Source organism: Bos mutus, chromosome 19 (genome assembly GCF_027580195.1).
Source record: "Bos mutus isolate GX-2022 chromosome 19, NWIPB_WYAK_1.1, whole genome shotgun sequence".
NCBI classification, from domain to species: domain Eukaryota; kingdom Metazoa; phylum Chordata; class Mammalia; order Artiodactyla; family Bovidae; genus Bos; species Bos mutus.
The window spans coordinates 24,828,067-24,852,005 of NC_091635.1; the positions used below are offsets into that span (position 1 = coordinate 24,828,067).

At 41.5% G+C, this 23,939-nt stretch overlaps 1 protein-coding gene across 1 annotated transcript in view; it reads left to right on the forward strand.

Annotated features, from left to right (window-relative positions):
• Positions 1 to 6,148: 6,148 nt before the first annotated feature.
• Positions 6,149 to 23,939, forward strand: part of SKAP1 (src kinase associated phosphoprotein 1) — a 304,772-nt gene continuing 286,981 nt past the window's right edge. Inside the window, exon 1 of the mRNA XM_070389735.1 lies at positions 6,149 to 6,453. Coding sequence (XP_070245836.1) covers positions 6,405 to 6,453 — 49 coding nt within the window. The 5' untranslated portion in view covers positions 6,149 to 6,404. The remainder of the gene's footprint in view (positions 6,454 to 23,939) is intronic.

A 23,939-nucleotide genomic window follows, 5' to 3' on the forward strand; every position in this document is an offset into this window, starting at 1 on the left:
GAGGACAGTCTGACTTCAGGGCCACTATGCTCTATCACCTTTTTGGTGGGGTCAGGATTGAGTTTTGGGATACATATTCTGCAACATGGATGCAGAGTAGCATGTAATAATGGGGATATTGGATATTGAGGGATACTGAGGATTAAAAGCCGTTTCAGTACCATTCTCAACAAAGATAATGAGAACCCAAACCAGTGGTGACACTCAGGATTCCAAAGCCATTGTGAGCAGGTAAGATTGGCCAGATTGGTGGATATCTGGAATGGGGATGAGGAAGGGTCCAAGATGAGTCCCACATTTTGAGTTTGGATGACTGGACAAAAGCAGTGTCTTTATAATGGTTACAATTTATTGAGTGTATAACATACACTCTTATAGATGCCATCTTATTTAAGCTTTGTAATTACCCTGTAAGGTGGGGATTATGATACCTAATTTACAGATGAGGAAACTCAGACTCATAGAGCTCTGTCCAGAGGCTTAGAGCTGGTAGGTGGCTGAGCCAGAACTGGGACTCACATTTTTTTTAAGCTCATACAACTTTCACTGAACTTTGTTGACATTACAAGGATTAAGGGGACAGGAAATAAATTGGTCGAACTGTTCAGATATCCAGGTGGAAATGGGGAATAGAGATATCAATTAGAAGAGTAATCTACATAAAGGAGAAAGTTGGAGCAGTGGGAGAACGAAACCCTGTGGACTCAGAGAGCAAGTAGAGGAAATGGGAAAAGGCAAGTGTGAAACTTTGGTGAATACCTGTGACTAGAAGGTGAAATGAAGAGAGCCAAAGAAAGAGGCAGAGAAACAATAGGAAAGAAGAAAGAAGGAAGAAGACCAGGATAGGGCAATGCCAAGGAAGCTGGATGCCCAAGCAAGAGTAAGAGGCCAGTGCCACCCAACGCTGCAGACATAAGTTGGTAAGACAGAGCAAAGGTGAGAAGCAAAGAGGGCATTGATGCCCTTGAGAGAGTTGCTTCACTGGTGCAAAGACAGACAGGCAGACATGAGATTTGATGAGGGAAAGGAAGAAGAAAAGATGAAATTGGAGAAGGTCTCAGGGTCGAAGGAAGGTTTTTATTTGTGTTTTGTTTGTTTTTAGGATAGAGGAGACCAAGGATGTTAGCAGACAGAGGGAAAAGCTGAAGATGAAAAAGACTGTGAGAGTGAAGATCTAGAAGGTGGTAGGAGAGTGGGGATCAGGAATTCTGTGAAAAGAGGAGGAACAATCCACCTTTAGAAGATAAGAAAAAGTAAAGTCTAAAAATCAGCACAAGGACTGCGAGTACTGTCTTGTATGTGAAAGCACATGGTTTACACTGGTAGAAAATGCTGTTGGAAGCTTCAGAAGTCCAAGGATGTTTAGGACATTTAGGACAAGGGTGTTTAAGAATACACATCTAGAAAAGAAAACATCAAAATGGACACGGACACAATTCTGAAGGAAAGGAAAGAACTTATTTGGGGGACCCAAAGGTCATTACACACAAGATGTCCACTAAGGGAAGGGTATTTTCACCCAGATTCTTGCATTGAAATAATCAGCCATTGCTGGCGTTATTTCTGACTCCAGGTAGTATGTCTGTTGGTATTTGTGAATATTGTTGAGTCTGGCTAGATTACATCAGTTCCTCTTAGTGTGCATCTTCCTCCAAGTATGTGTCGACCTGTGCCATGCAGGTTATTTCTCTCAGATTCCAGATAATAGCCTCTTCTCTCACCTTGAATCCCTCCTGCCCCTACCCTGCATTCTAAAACCCGTAGTGAATTGAGGGAGGAGAAAGGGCAGAAATAAAGGAAGGGGCTTACAAAGCTTAAACTTTTGCTTTTTGAAATAAATGAAAAGATCAGTTCAACCTTTGCAAGGTTGCTTTCCTTCTATTATTAACCTTTAATTTCCTTAATCACCCCTAAAAGAAAGGGTTACTCCTTCCATAGTTTTCCAAAGTTATCATGTCTGCAAATATCTAGCCTAAAAAATTAGCTTTGGCCCCACTTGCTTCTCATGCAGATTAACCCCACAGACTGCCTGCGCATCCTACTCAGACAGTGCGCAGCCTCATCTGCTGCAGCTGACACTTTCTGTATGCACCCCCACCCCACCTCCACTTCAGATTCCCAAGAGAACCAATCAAAGCGAGAGAATGTCAGAGTCAGCAACCTCTGGTCTTTAGGGCCTGTGTTCAGCTCAGCAGTATCCATAGGGGATGTCTAATGTGGTCTAAGGGATAGGCAAAGAAGATTAAAAAAAAAAAAAACCAATTGAGAAATACAGAGAAACAGAATAAAGGGAGAGATAGAAATATAAAGAACAAAGAGAGAAATGTTACCATTCAGATGCAGGGGGACCAACTATGACGGTTTCACAGAGCTGCTCAGTAATCTCTGGACTATGATTATTCATCTCAGGTGTTCAGTTGTACAGGAGCTTTGGACCAGCACTAGAGAACCAGGATTTTAGTATCAGAACCGCCTCTGGTGAGCTGGGTGGCCCTGGGCAGAGCACTAGGTCAGTTCCTCATCTTAAATTTGAATCACCTTGAAAATTCCTGAGTTTTAATAGTCTCTCATTCTGTTCCGAGCCTGGGCCTCACTGAGAACCTGTTTTGGAAATGTTCCCTGATACGATATGAGAACCTGTTTATTTTGTTGTATTAGTGCAAAGAATCTGGAAGTGTGAGCAGGGAGACCATCGAAGTGCATCATGTGCATAACAGGACCCTCCTAAATCGAAAGGTTAGCTAATTGGTAAAAATAAGGCTTCTGGCAAGCTATGAAAACCTCGTATCTTAAGGCCACTAAGCGAAGAGCCCAAGCAAGCATCTGTGTCCAGCTTCTCTGCCTCAAGGGTGCCGTGAGGCTTGGTTTCCAGGGTCTTGCCAAGCATGCCGTGAGCCTGGTTCTTGGCACCAGCTGGATGCATCATCCCTCCTTCCACGGTCCTTAATGAAGTGTGCAGCTCTTGTCCTCATTAGGCCCCAGCATCGTCAATAAAAGAGTCAATAAACCCGGTTGATGGGGTTGGGACCAAGGGGCTGAGATGCAGCGGCCGCACATTCACAGGGCAGACGTCAGCTCGGCCGCATGTCGTGACCCAGCATCCAGGGATCAATAACCAACTCGGAATAAAGCCCAAGAGCTGCCCTCTGCAGTCTCCTCTCCAGACCCATTTCACCTGGGGCTGAGCAGTGCCAGCCAGCTCCTGCTTTGCTTGCAGTTGTTCCCGCCCCATGCCATTCTGGGTGCCAGATGCTTTTGTTTCTTCCTGACTGAACCCTCCGAACACCCCATGGATGCATATTTAGTGAGTGCCCACCTGGCACGAGAACATGAAGATGGCATCTCCAAGCAGCCGAGAGGCCAGCATGGGCCCTGTTTTCTGTGCCTTGTCTGCTGACAGTGTGGGAGGGGCCCCTGTGGACCAGGTGGTAGACTTTCTGCGTGTTGTGCTGTGGAGTCCATTTCAGCTGCTCTGCATCTCTTTAGATACCCTTATCTTATCTAATTACAAGGAATTTCAGATGAATTTCATGGCCTTTGCTCCAAAGAACCTCTTATCTGTGAGGGCCTTGTATTTTAACCTTGTCATTCTTTTGTTGTTAGCCTTTAAAGGGGAGATAGCTAAGAAAGGGATGCTAGGATCTTGCTGGAATTGGGTTTGGGGGGAGGGGAAGAAGAGGGAGGCAGACAGACCTGGGACTTGTGTATTCTGCTCCATCCCCCTGCCTGTGTGTGGAGACAGCTGGCTGCTTACTTCCATGACAGCCACATGGTACCCAGCCACACAAACAGGACCGGGGCAGCGACTCGTCTGCTGCCAACCTCTCCAGATCCCTTTGATATTTCCGACAGAGCAGTAAAAGACTCTTGACTATCACATTTTGCCTTGCCTCTCTCCACCTCCTCTAAGACTCCTCAGTGTGGTTTCCATGGCTACCCCCAATCAGATTTGGCTTCCTGCAAAATTGGATTTCAAAGAAGGACAAGGCTTCAAAGGAATTTGTCCATTTAACAGAATGTCATTAGGAGTGAGGCTGACTGTTGAACCAGGGTCCTCAGATGATTAAGGAGGGGCTGCACTCATGTGTGGAGGCAGGTTTCTGTCTGCAATGAGGAACCTTGATGCAACATGACAATGGCGTATTGGAATCTGCCACTCACCGCACACTACCCAACTGTGCACCTCCCTCTACTCCATCTCTCTGCACCCAGAATGGATGTAGAATATCTTTGCCTTGAGTTTCTGCTGCTTCCCTTGGTATAAGTAAGCTATGACAGGCAGTGAGGCCTGATAGGATGTGCAATTACCAGAGTTTATTGCTTTTTATCAAACAACCCTTTAACTTGTAGCCTATTTCAGCATTTGACAAATACTCTTGAGGAAGGGAGGGAGGTTGTCAAATTTCCTCCCACTGTTGAGAGGAAAGCAAGGCAAAGTGCTGGGGTTACATATAGGAGGGACTGTGCTCCCCTTGCTCTTTAGCTCAGTTTTAGATTTAAGAAAAATTGAAACTGTAGTACACAGAGCTCCCTTTCCTTTTAACACATGTCATAGTACTCAGAAATGATTCCAGAGCAGCTACAATTTTATAGAAAGAGCAGTGAGTGTGGGAAAAATGCCCCAGTGGGGAACTGGTCTTACTCTGGAGCCTGAAGGAGGCAGCCTGCCCATGTTAACTTTCCCAGGGCAAGGACGCCTTGCAACAGGGGCCAGATTCCCCAGAAACTCTAGCCAGCCTCTGTCCCCTACACTTCCACCCCAATTACTGCAACTGGTAGGTGAGTCAGGTGACCGTGAAACCAAGGCATCATTCCTCTTCAGGTTGCAGCACTTAGATGTAGGCTCAAAGCCGCTGGACCCTTTAAAGGATCAAGCCCCAAACTTGAAACTATCTCTGGAGGGAAAGCTATGCCTGGAGGCAGGAACTGCTTCCAGGAGTCCTCTGAACAGTTTCTCCTTGCCCCTCATCCCCACATCCACGGTTCTGTCATTATTTCCCCCGAGGTTACTGTAAAAGCCACTTCACCCATCTTCTCTGTTTCCTTTCTCTTACTACTCCCAATCCTTTCCACGTATTCTAGTGTACATAGAATCTGATAACAGAAACTCTTATTTTTTACAAAGAAGGAAACTGATAGAGGTGAAGTGAGAAGTGCAGGGGCTCAGGTTAACTCACTCCCTGTCTCAAAATTTGTCTGTGGCTCTCAGTGTCCACTCAAATAAGTTCAGAATCCTCACCCTTTCAAGTTCCTTCACAGTAGAACTTCAGTTTTTCTTGACAACTGTAATTTCCCTACACCAGCCAGAAGCTGTCCTTAAGCAGGAGAAGGCTTTTCCATCTTTGTTCACTCTGGTCCTTCCACCTGCCCCTTTGCCCCTTCAAAGTGTGGTGTCTTCAGAGCCATCTCATATGCCACATGCACCACTAAACCTCACACACATTTTCCCTCCTTTTCTATATTCATCTCCCTCCTTGTATCATCCATGGCACGTTATACTTTTTTCATGATACTTGCCCTATACTTAAAAAAAAAAAAAAGAAACAAACTTAAGATAACTGTGGATTCACAGAAGTTGTGATAAATAATCCAGAGTGGTCCTGTTTCCCCAGGTAACATTGTGCAATATCACAGGATATCACAGCTAGGACACCTGACACCTACATACTCTGAATGAGAAGGAAGCCCACTTTTGTTATCTTGTCCTTCACTTTCCTGCCTTTTAAACTCTTACAGGGAAAGGGCTGGGTGCTCCTCTCCTTTAGCTTTCTCTCTGGGTTACCGCTTCTTTTTCCTCTCATCCTTTTAGCCTTAGGGAAGGAAGGGATACTTTGCCTCCCTGTTTCCAGTGCAGCGGGACTGCTTTGATTCTCCCTGAAGTTGGTGACTTGAGATTATTTATTGGGACTTATGATCATTCCCTCCAACAGCCCTGGTTTGCCTGACCAACGGTTCTGCCCTGGTTTTCCGGGCTTGGATTCGCGAACTGGGCCGGGAATGACTGCGGCCCGGCTTGGCGGGGACTGACCCTGTCCTCGGATTCCGCCTCCTCGCGCCTGATTTCGGCCCCACGGTGGCTTCTCCACCTGCCGGCGAGGCCTGCGGTCCGGAGCTTAGAATGGGGAGCTCCCGGGGGCGAGGTGCCTGGAGTCGCGTCGCGTCTTTGTTTTGACAGGGAATGGGGGCCGCGGGGCGGGCACCTCCTCCCTGGGGCGCGGGAGCAGGGGCGCCGGCCCCGCTCACAGGTGTCGCCGCCGCCCAGGCGCCCCGCCCGCCGCGCGCCGCTTCCTGAGCGCGCCCCGCCCTGCGGCTCGGCCCCGCGGCGCCGGCGACTGAGGGCCAGGTGCCGCCGCAGCCGCCCGCCCGCCAGTCCGCCCGTCCGGCCCTCTCCCGCCGCCCGCCACATGCAGGCCGCCGCCGCCCTCCCCGAGGAGATCCGTTGGCTCCTGGAAGGTAACGCCCCGCTGGCCCGGGCGCCGCCGAGCCCGCCGGGAGTCGCACGTGCCGAGCCGGCAGCAGCCGAGACGCCAGCGGCTCCCCGGCCTTCCCCGTCGGCTCCCTCCCGCCTTGTAGAAGCTCGAGGCTGCTGCCGGAGCCCTGACTCTGCAGAGCCAGCTGTTCACCCCTCGCTCAGGGGTCCCTTTCACTCCTAGTAACACATTTTCTTGTTCCTCGAGGCGTTTCCACCTCCCACTTAGCCTCCCGTCTTCTCAGCAAGTTCTGGCCGGGTTCAAGGTCCCCGGGCCGCCGTAGCTGGCCTTCAACCTGTCCCTTTCTCTTCAGGACGCCCTGCGTCTGTGGGTTACGCGCTGGCCCCTCTCCAGCCCTGATCTGTCCCTTCACAGGGAACCCTGACTTTCGCGCTTAGAGCTCCCCACGGTCTCACGGGGCTGTTAGGGCTCATGGGCTCCTGTGGGCCAAGGCCTGGACATCCAGACCTCAGGCCCCCTTCACCCGCCCGCAGACTCCCTCTTGCCCCTGGGCGGCCGGATCCCAGTGTTACATCTCCTGCCTTTCTAGAAGTGCCCCACTGTGGTGTGTTCACCCTCAAACCGTAGAGCCCATCAGTCCTTGTAAGAGTTAAGGCCATACTCACTAACAACACATCCCGCTGTAACACTCCAGAGACACTTTTTGCTAATGGGCAAGATCTGCTTGCCTCCCACTTTTCCTGGTGAAAAGGTATTAATAATTTGCTTTTCCTGTAACCGACCTTCCTGGAAGGATGGGGACCTGGAATCTGTGTTTGCATAAGGGTCCCAGGAGGAAACTGCTCAGAATTAAGCCTTTTGGCATCGAGGTGACATTTTTGACACATACTTAACAGATGGCCTGTTTTCGGCAGGTCATACTTTTGGCAAGCAGTATTTTTTTTTTCTCTTCAGTTTCAGTTTAATTGGTTTTATATCTCCATTACCATGTTATCTTGGTATAAATGCCTCCTAATCAAATATTTGGCAAGTCTTTTCAGTCTGTTTGTAGTGCTGTTTCCGTTCTGGGTTGCTTCCATAAAAGCTGTCAACTACGTATTTCTTATGAGGTGAAGTTTCCAAAATTTATTTTGCTTGCTACCTGAGTAAATCTAAATTTTCAGAATAGAAAAGTATTTGTGGGGTAAAAGAGCATCATCTGGATGTCTAGAAGGAATCCAGCCTTTCCGTCTGCTGTTGGCTCAATAATTCCAAATATAAAGAGAGTCTGTACTGTGGTTTCCAGGAGAGAAGGAACTGTGGCAAAAAGTTTCATTCTGCCTTGCAGTTGAAGATATAAACAGATTCTTTTTATTGATATCTGTCATTTGTTGAGAGGAAACCTGTTTTACAAACTAGTTGAACTATACTTACATTTTGTTTACAGCCTTGATAGAAAATTCCTTTTTATTTTCAGAGGCTTACAATGACATCCACTCCTTCAGCATTTTTGATGTGCAGTTCTTTATTGTTCAAAACTGACACTTTGGTAAACAACTCATTTCTGCACCTGCCACCTTCCTTTAGTTTAGATTATTTTCTTGTTAGCTGACTGTTTTTAATTGAAGTCTTCAGATCTCCTCCTAAAGCAGAACCTTTGTTTGCTGACAAGTAGAGCAGAGTATGAATGGAGATTAATTGCATGTCACATACTTCTGTATCAAACTTGCTGTGTCTTAACAATCTCTCTTGGTGCTCAGGTCTTTGGAATATATAGAACAATCCAAGATTAAATTCTAAGGAGCTATGTTGGTTAATGTATTACTTTAAAGCCCCCCTTTTTTAAAGTGTGTAATTAGAGCCTGAATCTGAAGTAGAGAAAAAAATGTGAACGTGGAATTCAACCAATAATTCTATTGAAAAATGTTTGAAGAATATACTTTTGAAAGGTTTGTGTAATCATAGCAACATATTGGTTGTAGGTTTTGTTTTTTATGGAACACACTCTCTGTTGTAGACCAACAGAATTATTCACTGTACTACAAACAGTTTGTAAATATTAGAAACCCGTAATGGCTACCAATTTATCATCTGTTGCTGTTTGTCTTTCCCCACCCACCCCCACACACACTTTTTAAGGTTAACTGCTGACAATGAGAAAATACGTAGGTCCTGATCTCTATATTGTTACTCAGTGGAGGGAGTCGTAGGGTGAGAGTGCTGCCACAGGCTGTGGGGGTGGAGTTCCCACAATGAATTACTACTTTCATAAACCAAGGCATAAGCATTTGCACAGTGATTTAGTGCTGGCCATCACAGCCGTAACTTTAGCATTTATTTATTTATAACTACAAGAGCATAAATGACAGGGGCGTTTTTTGACATAATGGGTGTGCTTTGAAAAATAAGAAATGCAAAGCATTATGAAAGGTTTATGCCGGATTTTGCATAATGAAGGGAACAGAAATGCTGAAGGTCTAACACTAATTTTGTTTAAGGATAAAATTTTAAACATTTGACCAAGAAACTCCACTCCTAGGAATCTGTGTTAATGAAAGTAAAGAACATGAAGTATATATTTTTGTTTGTTTGTTTTAGTGGCTAAGTTGTGTTCAACTCTATGGACCGTATAGCTCCTCAGGCTCCAGAATACTGGAGTGGGTTGCCATTTCCTTCTCCAGGGGATCTTCCTGACTCAGGGATCAAACCTGCTTCTCCTGCATTGGCAGGTGGAGTCTGAATCACCTGGGAAGCCCGAAGTATATGTACCAGGATGCATAGTAAGTGCCCATGAGTTGGGAGAAGTCAGGCGATGATATCTTGTGGAATCATCCATCTTACTGAATATTTTGTAACCATTAAAAAGGGTGAGGTGGATCTTTACATATTGGCTTAGGAAGTGTTGATAACGTATTTTTGAGACTAAAAAGCAAGATGCACAACAGTATAAATAACATACCATTTTTGTTTGAAAACAACCCCCCCCAAAAAAAAATACCCCATATTTGATATATATTTGTGTAAGCCTAAGAAGGAGTAAGAAAGAATACACACCAAGCTCCCAAATTGGTTCTCTAGGGAGGGGAAAGAGAAGGTTGGGGAGAGAGGTTATTACTTTTATTTCATACATCTTCATGTTGTTTGAACCGTGACAATGACCATGCATTACTTTTGTAATCAGGATAAAACAACCAGTAAGACTATTTAAAAGGAAAAGGAACAAAGGACAAATAGAAGCTTGGAGAGGTCAGAGTTCCAAAGGACCATGAACCAGTATTGTGATTATGCTTTTTTGTTTTTAGTACTAGAGATGTGTGGAAGGTGAGGATTCCCCCCTCCCCCTTTTTTAATGCTTTCTTGGATTTTGGGCAAATATTAAAGCAGTGAGAGATTTCTAGAGTAACTCAGGAACCATCTTCCTCAGATTCTGTCAGGTTCTCATATAGAAATAGTAACTAGTCTATTTCAGCAAATAAGTACCTTATAGATAAGTAAAGTAAAGGACATTTACTGCCTTATTGAAAGAGGAAGAAATATTCAGGTCTATTTTCAAATAATCAGGCTTCAGGAGTAGAAGTTATCATTTTGTTTTTGCACTGTGATAACCACACTGAAAACAAAAACAATGGTGTGCTGACAGTTTGCATAGTCTTTGTTTCACAGATACAAACGTAATCAGTTCTTCCTTGTCTTTCTTGTACCACTTTTGAAGTCAGCAGCACAAGAGGCAGGTGTAAAGGAAATAGAATAAATATTTCTTTGGTTCATAATTTGTCCTGTGTGATGGAATGGAGCTTACTGAGTTTAATAGGTAATAAGTATCTACAAGGTACCTAAATCCTGCTCAAACATGGATTAGAGCCAAAATAACATCCACAATTCAGCTGCATTTAGTAGCAATTGTTGCATTAATGCTGATTTTGACATGCCTATAGTTACTTGTTTTAAACTTCCTTGGAAAGAAGTCATTAATCATTTCATTCCAGGTTGTTCTCCAGTTTTGTATTGGTCAATGTAGCCAACCGTAAAATCTTTTTCAACAGGAGTGAGTTGTGCTAGATAGCTGAAGATGTTCTCTTTAAACATTATTTTTATTATAAACATTGGTGATCAAATTTTTTCTCAGATTCTATAGAAACTTCTCACACTTCCTGAACCAAACAGTCTGCATTCAAGAGGACCTCCTCTGAATACTTTAACTCGGAGTTGTTACGGTGAATATCAATTATCATACTTTATAGAGATATATTAAGTTATTTAGAGACTTTTTTTTGCCGTAATTGCCACTGGACTGCTTTGTGAATGTCTGTGTCTGTTTTATACTTAAATTTTTATCATTGTTTCCTACAGTTAGACCAGGCCTATCACTTTGTACTGTTCTCAGTGTATCTGTATCCCCAATGCTCTAGAAACATTAGATAATTAAGTTCGTTGGAATTAAGGTATGTGTAAAAGAAAATACGAAGGTCTGTCTTGATGAACACGGTACCCAAACTTTAGGTCTGTACTTTGTGACTTATACATTGGCTGCTCACAGTCTTTTTTGCTTAATTTCTTAATACTGGGTTGTCTTCTGGATAAATGGCGGTACTGTTTGGCTAAATTCTGAAACGTATGTGACCATACTTCTATTTTTTTCTTTTTTTTTAACTAATTTTTTTTTGGCTGTGTGAGCCCTTCATTTGTGATGCTCAGGCTCTCTAGCTGTGGGGCACAGGCTTAGTTGTCCTGCTGCATGTGGGATCTTAGTTCCCTAGCCACGGATTGAACCCACATCCCCTGTATTGGAAGGCAGATTCTTAACCCCTGAACCACCAGAGAAGTCCCTTATTTCTTTTTTATGCTAAATTTTTTGGTTATAAAAATAGTATTGCTCACGTAGAAGATTTAGAAAACAGTCACCCATAGTCAACAACTGTTAAATTTCCATGCATATTTTTCAGTTTTTATTATTTGTACAGACTTTATTTTTTTTAATATGAAAAGATGTTTTATTATTATTTTACTATATAACATATTAGTGAATACACCCAATTGTATCTTCTCAAAAGGCAAATGAGATCCAGGGTAACATTCCTCTTTGATTCCTGAAAACATCAATAGCATCTGTCTTTTGGAGGATTCAGTGTCCTACGACGTCTGTGATACTGTCCACGAGGATACCAATGGTGCTTAGTAGTAAAGAACATTTTACTGAGTTGTTCTATCATGGGTCCTTGCTCTAAGTGTTCGCTTTTTTCTTCTAATCTGGTTTTCAGTACTAGATCATGTGTTTCTTCATTTTTATGCACTGGATCTGGCTGAGGGATAGGCAATTATAGTCATCTGGGCTGCTACTCACCGCGAACCCGCCATCTTTTGTACAGACTTTAAAAGTTGGGACATATTGTGTGTATAGTTTTGTATACTGATTTTTCCACTTACTGTTTTTCACTTGCTATGGTCACCTGAGCATCTTCTTAGATCACTCACTTTCTTTTTTTTTTTCCTTTTGAGTGATTTTAAAGTTATACATCCTGGTTTTATTCCAGATAGTTTTACCCTTATAGCTAAAAAAAAACAAACAAAATGAACCATGTCCCTTTGATTAGCAATGTTAAGAATGAAACAGTATCTTCTACTCTTTCCTCCAATGTGAAATGTGACATGGCTTATATAATCTGAGATTTTAGATTCAGAATTATTAATGTTTTTATTGTGTATATTAGGTTATAAGAATTCTTTTGATATTTGCATAATATTTAAAACCATAGCTATAATGATATTTTGGATAGTTTATATTTAATGAAATACAATGATATTTTTGTTTAACTTGTTTATTGCATACTTTTTGTACCATGGCTTTTTCATTCTTGAGCTCTTTATCTCTTAGATATTTAGACTTTGCTGGAAGGGTAACCATGGCCACATGTAGCTATTTAAATTATCTAAAATTAAATAAAACCAAAGCAAATCTGTTCCTCAATTATGCTAGCTACATTTCAGCTACTCAGTAGCCACAGAGGCTGCTGTATTGGATAGTACAGAAAGCCCTAGTAGATGACGATTGCGACTGTGATGCTGAGTGGATTTTTCAGGAAGGGGACTTTGATACTACACTTGCTGAGTGCCTCTGAGTTTGAGTATGTGTCTATCTAGTTTCATATAAACTTAGCTGTGGGAATGAGGTTCTAGGATCCATTCCTTTCCCTTCCTCTCAACTTAACCTCTCAAAGTTTTACCCGTATCTCCTGGTCTTCAATTTTGTGGAGGAGAAGTCTGATGCCAGCCTGATATATTTATTTTATAACCCATCCCTCCCACTGCCTGCCTGCATGTTTATAGGATATTTTTCTTTGCTCTCAAAAATGTCACTGGATAATTTCAAAGTTAGACTTTTTGATTATTTTTGCCTGATATGTAGTGAACCCTTTTGATCTATAGTCTTAAGGTCTTTAACATGAGAAAGTTTTTTCTATTGTCAGTGCTTTTATTCTGTTACACTAGGGTTTATATTGTAAATATATTGGGCCCCAATTTATTCTCTGTGTTTCATCTCTTTTATTGTCTCATCTGTCACTGATTTGATTGTAGTTTTAAATTCAGCATTTATTTATTTAAAAAAAATTTCCATGTGTTCTTTCCACACCATTCATTGTTTTGTTTTCATTACATCTGTAAATCTGGCTTATAGACATAATGACATTTTGGATGTTGTTGGAAATATGAATAGAAAAATTTTAAACATTTCTGTTCTTTAATAATAAGGCTACTTCAGAGGAGACATTTTCTGTAGTTCTTCAAGATATTTTTCTTTTTGAAGGTTAATATTTTCTCATAGATCCTGTATATTTTCTTTGTGGTAAGTTTTGTTGTTTGGTTCAGTTTCTCAGTCATGTCTGACTCTGTGCGACCCCATGGACTGCAGCATGCCAGGCTTTCCTGTCCTTCACCATCTCCTGCAGTTTGCTCAGACTCATGCCCATTGAATTGGTGATGCCATCCAACCATCTTGTCCTCTGTCGTCCCCTTGTCCTCTTGCCTTCACTCTTTCCTAGCATCAGGGTCTTTTCCAGTGAGTCAGCTGTTCTGATCAGGTGGCCAAAGGATTGGAGCTTCAGCTTCAGCATCAGTCCTTCCAATAAATATTCAAGGTTGATTTCCTTTTAGGATTGACTGGTTTGATCTCCTGGCTGACAAAGGGACTCTCAAGAGTCTTCTCCAGCACCACAGTCAGAAAGCATCTATTCAGTGCTCACCATCTGAGCCATCAGGGAAGCCCATGCCAACTCTTCAGTTCAGTTCAGTTCAGTTCCTCAGTCGTGTCCGACTCTTTGCAACCCCATGAATCGCAGCATGCCAGGCCTCCCTGTCCGTCACCAACTCCTGGAGTTCACTCAGACTCATGTCCATTGAGTCAGTGATGCCATCCAGCCATCTCATCCTCTGTCGCCCCCTTCTCCTCCTGCCCTCAATCCCTCCCAGCATCTGAGTCTTTTCCAATGAGTCAGCTCTTCGCATAAGGTGGCCAAAGTACTGGAGTTTCAGCTTTAGCATCATTCCTTCCAAAGAAATCCCAGGGCCGATCTCCTTCAGAATGGACTGGTTGGATCTCCTTGCAGTCCAAGGGACTCTCAAGAGTCTTCTCCAACACCACAGTTCAAAAGCATCAATTCTTCAGTGCTCAGCCTTCTTCACAGTCCAACTCTCACATCCATACGTGACCACAGGAAAAACCATAGCCTTGACTAGACGGACGTTTGTTGGCAAAGTAACGTCTCTGCTTTACAATATGCTATCTAGGTTGGTCATAACTTTCCTTCCAAGGAGTAAGCGTCTTTTAATTTCATGTCAACTCTTAATTGTATGCAAACTCTTAGTTGCAGCATGTGGGATCTAGTTCCCTGATTAGGGATCGAATGCATTGGGAGCACAGTCTTAGCCACTGGACCACGAGAGAAGTTCCTATCTCATTGAATTTATGAGAAATAAAGGACTAAATATTTGAAAAGAAGTTAGAATAATATCTAGAATGTATTATACACCATATGTTTGGTAAATAAAATTTTAAAAAAAGTTTTTTTCTTTGAGGAAGTCCTGTTGATCTCTCTTCCTGCAACTGCTTCACCACAGGAAAACTTATAGGCCTTTTGCTTGGGTCAGTGGGTCATCCTTGCTCCTCCAAATTAGAGGAGGTTTGTAGGGGTTCTTTCAGGATGTTCTTCATTTCCTTCCTTAGATCAGAACTTTTTGGAGGAAGGAAAGAGGAAGTTAGCTTCCTTGCTAACTTAAGAAAGACATGTGTTCCTTACCTTGTTACATAGAATGCTTTGTACGCATGTGTGTTTCTGTAAATAGTATTTTTGCATTATTTCTCAGTTGAAAAAAAAGGTTCAATCTTTCCCTTCTCCCTTTCTATTTTAATAAACAGAATTTTTTTAATTGGTAGAAATATTTTAGTTTCATTATGGGTATGTCCTAGATGTTAGCTGGGCTGCCCAGGCCTTTTGAACTCTGTGCTGTGTGTGTTTAGTCGCTCAGTCGTGTCCAACTCTTGCGACCTCATAGACTGAGGCCTGCCAGGCTCCTCTGTCCATGGTATTCTCCAAGCAAGAATACTGGAGTGGGTTTTCATTTCTGTCTCCAGGAGATCTTCCCGACCCAGGGATTGAACGCAGGTCTCCTGCACAGAAGTCAGACTCTTTACCGACTGAGCTATGAGGGAGTTCAGAACTCTAGGCAAGATCTATTCCTCATTGTGGGAACCCAAATATCTCCTCAAAATCTGAAGAATTCTCAAGGGGTGTGCATTCTCAAGGTTACCTTTCCTTCCAGGTTCCCCTGCTTCCATGGTTCCCAAATGGGGTGGTTTTGTCCCTCAGGGGGCATTTGGCAACACTTGGAGACATTTTTGTTGTTGTTGTCACAACTAGGGAAGGTGCTATTGGTAGCTAATGGGTAGAGGCCAGTGATGCTGTTCAACTTCCTACAATGCATTGGATAGCCCTACAGCAAAGAATTATCAAGCCCCAAATGTCAGTAGGGCCAGGGTTGAGAAACTATGGCCGTGACATATATCCTTGTCTTCAATTTCCACAAAGTCCTGTCCACATGAAGTCCCTGTGAGTGTCAAAAACATCACTGCAGAGTCAGGGGGTACAGGGAGAGGGAGGAAGGGTTTCCATGGCAGTTATGCAAAAGATTTCATATTGAATATTAGGCATTCCTGTTCCTGAACTCCCTTTTGCCAATCCAGTCATGAGACAATGCCCTCTGGCCTTTCACCTGATGTAGTTCTCAGCCTTACGCTTTCTCACTGGCACTTTCTCCCTGTATCCTGTCTGGAGCAAAACAAACAAAAAAAAGGTTTTTTTCTCTTGCCACACAGAAAGGTGGTTTCACTGTCTGTTTATTGGTTTAGGCTCCCACTAACACCCACACACAGAAAGAAACAGGTTACTTTGCCAAACAATGGTGATTCTCTTCCTAAGAGGAATTCTAATGCTGTTAAGAGAATAACGTTTTTAACTCATTATATAAGTGTAATACTTAAACAATTTTTAATCACTTTAAATATAGGAAAAATAAGATAAATTTCAAGTTCTACCATCATCAGAGAATCTTAACATATTGACATAACTATAATAGATCTAATTTTTCACATTATGAACCATTACACTGTACAGAAATCCTATAATTTCTGCTACATTTATTCATATTTATTTCCCCTGTGTTTCCAAGTTCACTGCTTGCTTTTTCTGGTTTACCAGTGCTGCATTATAGGTTAGGTGATTCTAACAGATGGCTTTTCAGGTTTGGAGTCTTTGAGTTCCACTGTTTAATTTTACTATCCAGTTTTTACATGGAAGATAGGACAGATGTAGGCTCAGAAACAGAGTGGTCTTAGTATCCAGAGAGCAAGCTTTCCTGAAAGCTTATGGCTTTGATAAAATTATTTATGAATTACTTAAATTTCATCTAGGATCTCCGTCTAACATTGTTGATATTCTAATATTAGTATGTTATGGGGGAAATAAAATTTTTATTCACATAATAGGAGCTTTGCTAAGATGTATCCAATGGCACATATTTATACATACACCAATGTGATAGTTAAGTTGGAATTAATTAAGGTACTGTATATTATAAATCAAATATGAGAAGTGTCCTGGGAACTTAGAAAGTTATAGACAACCTCTCTTTACTGCATTGTAATAAATTTCCTTAAAATCACCCTCCCTTTAAAATAAATTTTCCTTTTTGATAGCACTTTGTGTGAGCCTCTTCATCCATTGATCCCTCCCTCTTCTTTTCTTCCTTCCCAGTACTTTATTAAGATGTGATTAATGTATATAAAATGCACTAGCGTTAAGTGTTACAACTGAATGACTTTCATATATGTATACACCTGTGTGACTACAACTCACATCAAGACATAAACACTTCCATCTCCCAATAAAGTTCCTTTCCAGTTCTGGAATTTCATAAATCAGTATGATCTCTTTTGTGTCTGTCCTCAATATAATATTTTTGAGATTCATCCATGTTGTTCTGTGTATCATTTATCTATCCTTTTGCTAAGTAGTAATCCATTGTGTGAGTATTCCGTTGTTTGCTTATTCATTTTTCTTCTGATGAACAATTGAATTGTTCAGTTTTGGGTTACTATGATTATAGCTGCTATGAGAATTCTTGTATAACTTTTTTTGTAACATAAACACTCATTTCTCCTGAATAAAGATCTAGGAGTGGAATTACTGGGTCTTATGGAATGCTGCTGCTGCTAAGTCGCTTCAGTCGTGTCCAATTCTGTGCGACCCCATAGACGGCAGCCCACCAGGCTCCCCCGTCCCTGAGGTTCTCCAGGCAAGAACACTGGAGTGGGTTGCCATTTCCTTCTCCAGTCTTATGGTATAAATACATTTAATTTTATTGGAAACCAGTTTCCCAAAGTGATTATAACCTCTTTTACACTCCCACCAACAGTATATGAGAATTACAGTTACTCCATTTCCTCACAAACTCTTGATGTTGTATTCTTTATTTTTAGGTATTCTGGTAGGTGTTATGGTCCCTATATTTTTTTAATTACAAAAATAACTTATGAATACATTTTTACTGTAGAATATTTGTACAACATAAAAGAATATAGATTACTTGACCTAGCCACAGCAATCAGAAAAGAAAAGAAAAAATAGGTGTCCAAATTGGAAGGGAAGAGGCAAAATTGTCATTATATGCATATGAGATGATATTATATATAGAAGATCCTAAAGACTCCACACTAAAACTATTGGAATAATAAATGAATTCAGCAAGGTTGCGGGTTACAAGATTAATATACAGAAATCTTTTGCATTTCTTTATACTAACAATGAACTATGAGAAAGTGAAGAACAATCGCATTTAATACTGTGTCCAGGGACTTCCCTGGTGGTGCAGTGGATAGGAATCTGCCTGCCAGTGCAGAGGACACGAGTTCAATCCTAAGCCCATGCTCTGTAACTTCTGAGCCCACACCCTAGAGCCTGTGAGCCACAACTTCTAAAGCCCATGCATTCCAGGGCCCATGAGCTGCAAATACTGAGCCTGTGTGCTCTAACTACTGAGGCCTCTGTGTCCTAGAGCCACACACTGCCGCTGCTGAGCCTGCGTGCTGCAACCACTGAAGCCCGCATACCTGGGGCCTATGCTCTACAACAGGAGAGGCCACCACAATGAGAAGCAACTAGAGAAAGCCCATGCACAGCAATGCAGACCTGGTGCAACCAAAAAAAATTTTTAATCAATTAAAAAAATTGTGTACAAAAAATACCTAATAAACCTAATCAAGGAGGCGAAAGACCTATGTGCTAAGAACTATACCACATGGGTAAAGGAAATTGAAAATGATTCAAAGAAATGGAAAGACATCCCATGACCTTTGATTGGAAGAATTAGTATTGTTAAAATGGCCATGCTACCCAAAGCAACATACAGATTCAGTGCAATCCCTGTCAAACTATCCATGACATTTTTCACACAATTAGAACAAATAATCCAAATGTATATGGAATCATAAAAGACCCAGAATTTCCAAAGCAATCCTGAGGAAAAAGAACAAAGCTGGAGGCATAGACCTTCCCAAACTTCAGACAATACTCAAAGCTACAGTAATTAAAACAGTGTGGTCTTGGCACAAAAATAGACATATAGATCAATGGAACAGAATAGAGAGCCCAGAAATAAACACATACTACTTATGGTCAATTAATCTTTAACTAATGAGGCAAGACTATACATTGGAGAAAAGATAATCTCTTCAGCAAGTGGTGTTGGGAAAGCTGGCAGCCTCATGTAAATCAATAAAGTTAGAATACTCCCTCACATACACACACACACAAACTCAAAATGGCTTAAAGACTTAAATATAAGGCATGACATCATAGGACTCCTAGGAGAGAGTATAGGCAGAACATTTTCTGCAACTGCTGAGCCTGTGTGCTGCAACCACTGAACCAACTGAAGCTTCAGTGGTTGCAGCACATAGGCTCAGCAGTTGCATGAGCCTACAATTGCAGCAATGTTTTCTTAGTTCAGTCTCCCAAAGCAATAGAAATAAAAGCAAAAACAAATGGGTCCTAATCAAACTTAGCATTTGCACAGCAAAGGAAACCATAAACAAAACAAAAAGACAGCCTATAGACTGGGAGAAAATATTTGCAAATTATGTGATCAACAAGGACTTAATTTCCAAAATATACAAACAGCTCATACAACTCAATGTCAAAAAAACAAACAACCCAATTGAAAAATGGGCAGAAGAACTAAACAGGCATTTCTCCAAAGACATCCAGATGGCCAAGAGGCACATGAAATGATGGTCAATATTGCTAATTATTGTTGTTGTTGTTTAGTCTCTAAGTTGTGTCCAACTCTTTGCGACCCCATGGACTGTAGCCCACCAGGGTCCTCTGTCCATGGGATTTCCCAGGCAAGAATAAACTGGAGTGGGTTGCCATTTCCTTCTCCACGGGATCTTCCCAATCCAGGGATCAAACCTGTGTCTCCTGCATTGGCAAGTGTATTGTTTACTGCTGAGCCACCAGGAAAGCCCGCTAATTATTAGAGAAATGCAAATCAAAACTACAGTGAGCTATCACCTCACAGCAGTTAGAATGTCTATCACTAAAAAGTCTACAATAAATACAGGAGAGAGTGTGGAAAAAAGGGAACCTTCCTACATTGTAGGTGGGAAGGTAAATTGGTGTGGTCACTGTGGGAAACAATACAGAGGCTCCTTAAGAAACTAAAAATAGAACTGCCATATGATCCAGCAGTCCCATTCCGAGGCATATATCTAGATAAGACAAAAGCTCTGATTTGAGAAGATATACGCAAGTTCCAGAAAAACATCTATTTCTGCTTTATTGACTATGCCAGAGCCTTTGACTGTGTGGATCACAGTAAACTGTGGAAAATTCTGAAAGAGATGGGAATACCAGACCACCTGACCTGCCCTTGAGAAACCTGTATGCAGGTCAGGAAGCAAAGGTTAGAACTGGCCACGGAACAGACTGGTTCCAAACAGGAAAAGGAGTACATCAAGGCTGTCTATTGTCACCCTGGTTATTTAACATATGCAGAGTACATCATGAGAAACGCTGGGCTGGAAGAAGCACAAGCTAGAATCAAGATTGCCGGGAGAAATATCAATAACCTCAGATATGCAGATGACACCACCCTTATGGCAGAAAGTGAAGAGGAACTCAAAAGCCTCGTGATGAAAGTGAAAGAGGAGAAAGTGAAAAAGTTGGCTTAAAGCTCAACATTCAGAAAACGAAGATCGTGGCATCTGGTTCCATCACTTCATGGAAAATAGATGGGGAAACAGTGGAAACAGTGTCAGACTTTATTTTTTGAGGCTCCAAAATCACTGCAGATGGTGACTGCAGCCATGAAATTAAAAGATGCTTACTCCTTGGAAGAAAAGTTATGACCAACCTAGATAGCATATTGAAAAGCAGAGACATTACTTTGCCAACAAAGATCCGTCTAGTCAAGGCTATGGTTTTTCCTGTGGTCATGTATGGATGCGAGAGTTGGACTGTGAAGAAAGCTGAGCACCGAAGAATGGATGCTTTTGAACCGTGGTGTTGGAGAAGACTCTTGAGAGTCCCTTGGACTGCAAGGAGATCCAATCAGTCCATTCTAAAGGATATCAGCCCTGGGTGCTCTTTGGAAGGACTGATGCTAAAGCTGAAACTCCAGTACTTTGGCCACCTCATGTGAAGAGTTGACTCATTGGAAAAGACTCTGATGCTGGGAGGGATTGAGGGCAGGAGGAGAAGGGGACGACAGAGGATGAGATGGCTGGATGGCATCACCGACTCGATGGACGTGAGTTTGAGTGAACTCCGGGAGTTGGTGATGGACAGGGAGGCCTGGCGTGCTGTGATTCATGGGGTTGCAAAGAGTCGGACACGACTGAGCGACTGAACTGAACTGATACAACCCAGTGTTCATAGCAGCACAATTTATAATAGCCAAGAGATAGAAGCAACTAAACTGTCCACTGACAGTTGAATGGATAAAGAAGATGTGATATGTATATATATCACATTACTCGGCCATAAAAATAATGAAATAGGGACTTCCCTGGTGGTCCAGTGGCTAAGACTCTGAGCTCCCAATGCAGGGGACCCAAATTCAATCCCTGGTCGGGGAACAAGATCTCACATGCTGCAACTAAGACCTGGTGCAGCCAAATAAATAAATATTTTAAAATAATAAAATATTGCCATTTGCAGCAACATGAATGGACTTAGAGATTATTGTACTAAGTAAGTCGGAGAAAGACAACTATTATATGATAACACTTATGCATGAAATCTAAAAATAATACAAATGGACTTACTTACAAAACAGAAACAGACTCACAAACAAACTTAAGGTTACCAAAGGAGAAGGCAGGGAGGGCTAAATTAGGAGTATGGGGTTAGCAGATATGCACCACTATATATGAAATAGATAAACAACAAAGATTTACTCTGTAGCACAGGGAACTATATTCAATATCTTGCAGTAACCTATATTGGAAAAGAATCTGTAAAAGAGAATATATATGTGTATCTGAATTACTTTGCTATATACTTGAAGCTAACACAATACTGTAAATCAACTATAGTTCAATGAAAAACAGAAAAAAAGAAATTGGTTTTTTAACATCACACCATTGTAAGCTTTCCCATATAAATCTATGTATATATTCATATATATATTCATTTTAAACTATTGTACAGTGTTTCAAATTTAATTATTCCCCTATTAAAGGATGTTTAGATTGTTTACAATTTTTTAAATATTTCCATAGTGCTGTAGAGAACATATCTGCATCTTTGCCTATATATGCAAATATTTCTGTAGGATAGATTCAGTGAAGATTGCAGAAGTGTTACTTCAGATTTGCAGACTGGTCAGTAGTTAAAACTTAATCTATAGTACTATCTGTGTTTTAGTTTCCAGTTTTTGTTTTCTCTATGCTATATGTGTATAGTTATTGTCATTTTTTTCACCTTCAGGAGGTAGAGGAATTAAAAATATAAACACCACACATTTCTTGGGTCATGGGGCAGAAACAATCAGCAGGTGAAGCAAACCACAGGAGAACATGTTGACATTTTCTCTATTGTATGCTGACAACTTCCTGCAAGCTAAAACAAAGCTGGTCGGTATGATTTTAGCGTTGCCAACAAGTTTTACCTCTTAACAAAAAGCAAAATATATGCCTTAAAGGATTACAATTGATTGCCAGATGAAAAATTTAATGCAAGGTTTAAAACAAGTTTTAAGCACAGTAAAAGTCATTTCCTCCCCCCTCACTATGATAATTTTATTTAATTGGTGTGAAAATAAGCAAGACAAGATTCAATGAAGGCTTCCATCGTGTGTGCATACATGCTCAGTTATGTCTGACTCTCTCTGACCCCATGGATTGTAGCCGGCTAGGCTCCTCTGTCCATGGGATTATCCTGGCAAGAATACTGGAGTGGGTTGCCACTTCCTCCTCCAGGGGATCTTCCTCACCCAGGGATCTAACCCATGTCTCCTGTGGCTCATGCATTGATAGGCAGATTCTTTACCACTGAGCCACTTGGGAAGCCCTCCATCATTAAAGTAGGAAAATTAAACACTGAAGTTTCAGAAGTTTGATTTTACTGAGATATTTAAGTTACTGCAGAAATACTAATGATCCGATACCTTCAGTATATTTGTGACAAGGAATCAGTAATGATTATTTTTTGTTTGTTTCTATCAGAAGCTGTCAATGAGACTTTGTAGAAGTTGGATCAGTAACCAGGGTGCTTCTGTAAAATAGCAATATGTTACTAAAGGGAAAGTTGTGACACTTAATTAAATAGAATGCCCAAATATCTGGAATGAAATGTGGTCTTCTGTTATTTCCAAGGTGGAGATTGTTTTGATTTGGCAGGCATGATTTGTTAGGCATGGCCAAGTGCGTGGCCATAGTCTGTTACTGGAAAGGCTGTCTTACTGTTAGCAGCTCACTCAGGGAAGTCCTGAGGATGATGCAGATCTGTACTCCCTACCTATGGGACATCAGTTCAAACAAAGGACTCCTGGGATGGGTTCCTGAGAGGAGTCCCTCTTCTCCTTGATCCCCTTTCTCTTCTCCACAATCCCAACATTTTCTATATGCCTCCTTTCCAGATAAGTTTCCATCTTCATCCTCAATGGCACCCCACTCCAGTACTTTGCCTGGAAAACCCCATGGATGGAGGAGCCTGGTGGGCTGCAGTCCATGGGGTCGCTAAGAGTCAGACACAACTGATCGACTTCACTTTCACTTTTCACTTTCATGCATTGGAGAAGGAAATGGCAACTCACTCCAGTGTTCTTGCCTGGAGAATCCCAGGGACGGGGGAACCTGGTGGCTGCTGTCTATGGGGTTGCATAGAGTCGGACACGACTGAAGTGACTTAGCAGCAGCAGCTTCATCCTCAAAGGGTCACATCTCATCTTTAAGGCTTTAACTCCTTCAAAGTGTTCAGAGTTAAGTATCTATAAGATAAATTAAGCATTTTAATTAGAAAAGATGTAGGTATCCTTGAAAATTAAAAGGAGTCTGAAGTAGCATCCTGCCCCTAGATTTTGTGTTTTTTTTTTTTTAAATAGTGAGTAGATTGTTTTCTAACATTTACTTAGGTGTTTTCTTTATTAATACCTTTTTTCCCCACGTGGGAAAAAGAACCATGTTCTCTAAGTTGATTCCCAGGCCATCCCATTTTTAAACACTGTTTCGTGGATCATAAAATTATGTATTTCTCTGATAAGACTGTTCAGGGCATTAGTGCTAATGCCGGACAAGAAAGGACAATGGTTCTCATAGATCAGGATTAGAAGCTATGTATAATTTTTTATTATATATTTTGGAAATTGATCTCAAAAACTTACATGTTAACCCAGTAAAGGTTGTTTATTCAAATTTTATTTTGTTTTATTTTTTTATTTTTAAATTAATTAATTTATTTTAATTGGAGGCTAATTACT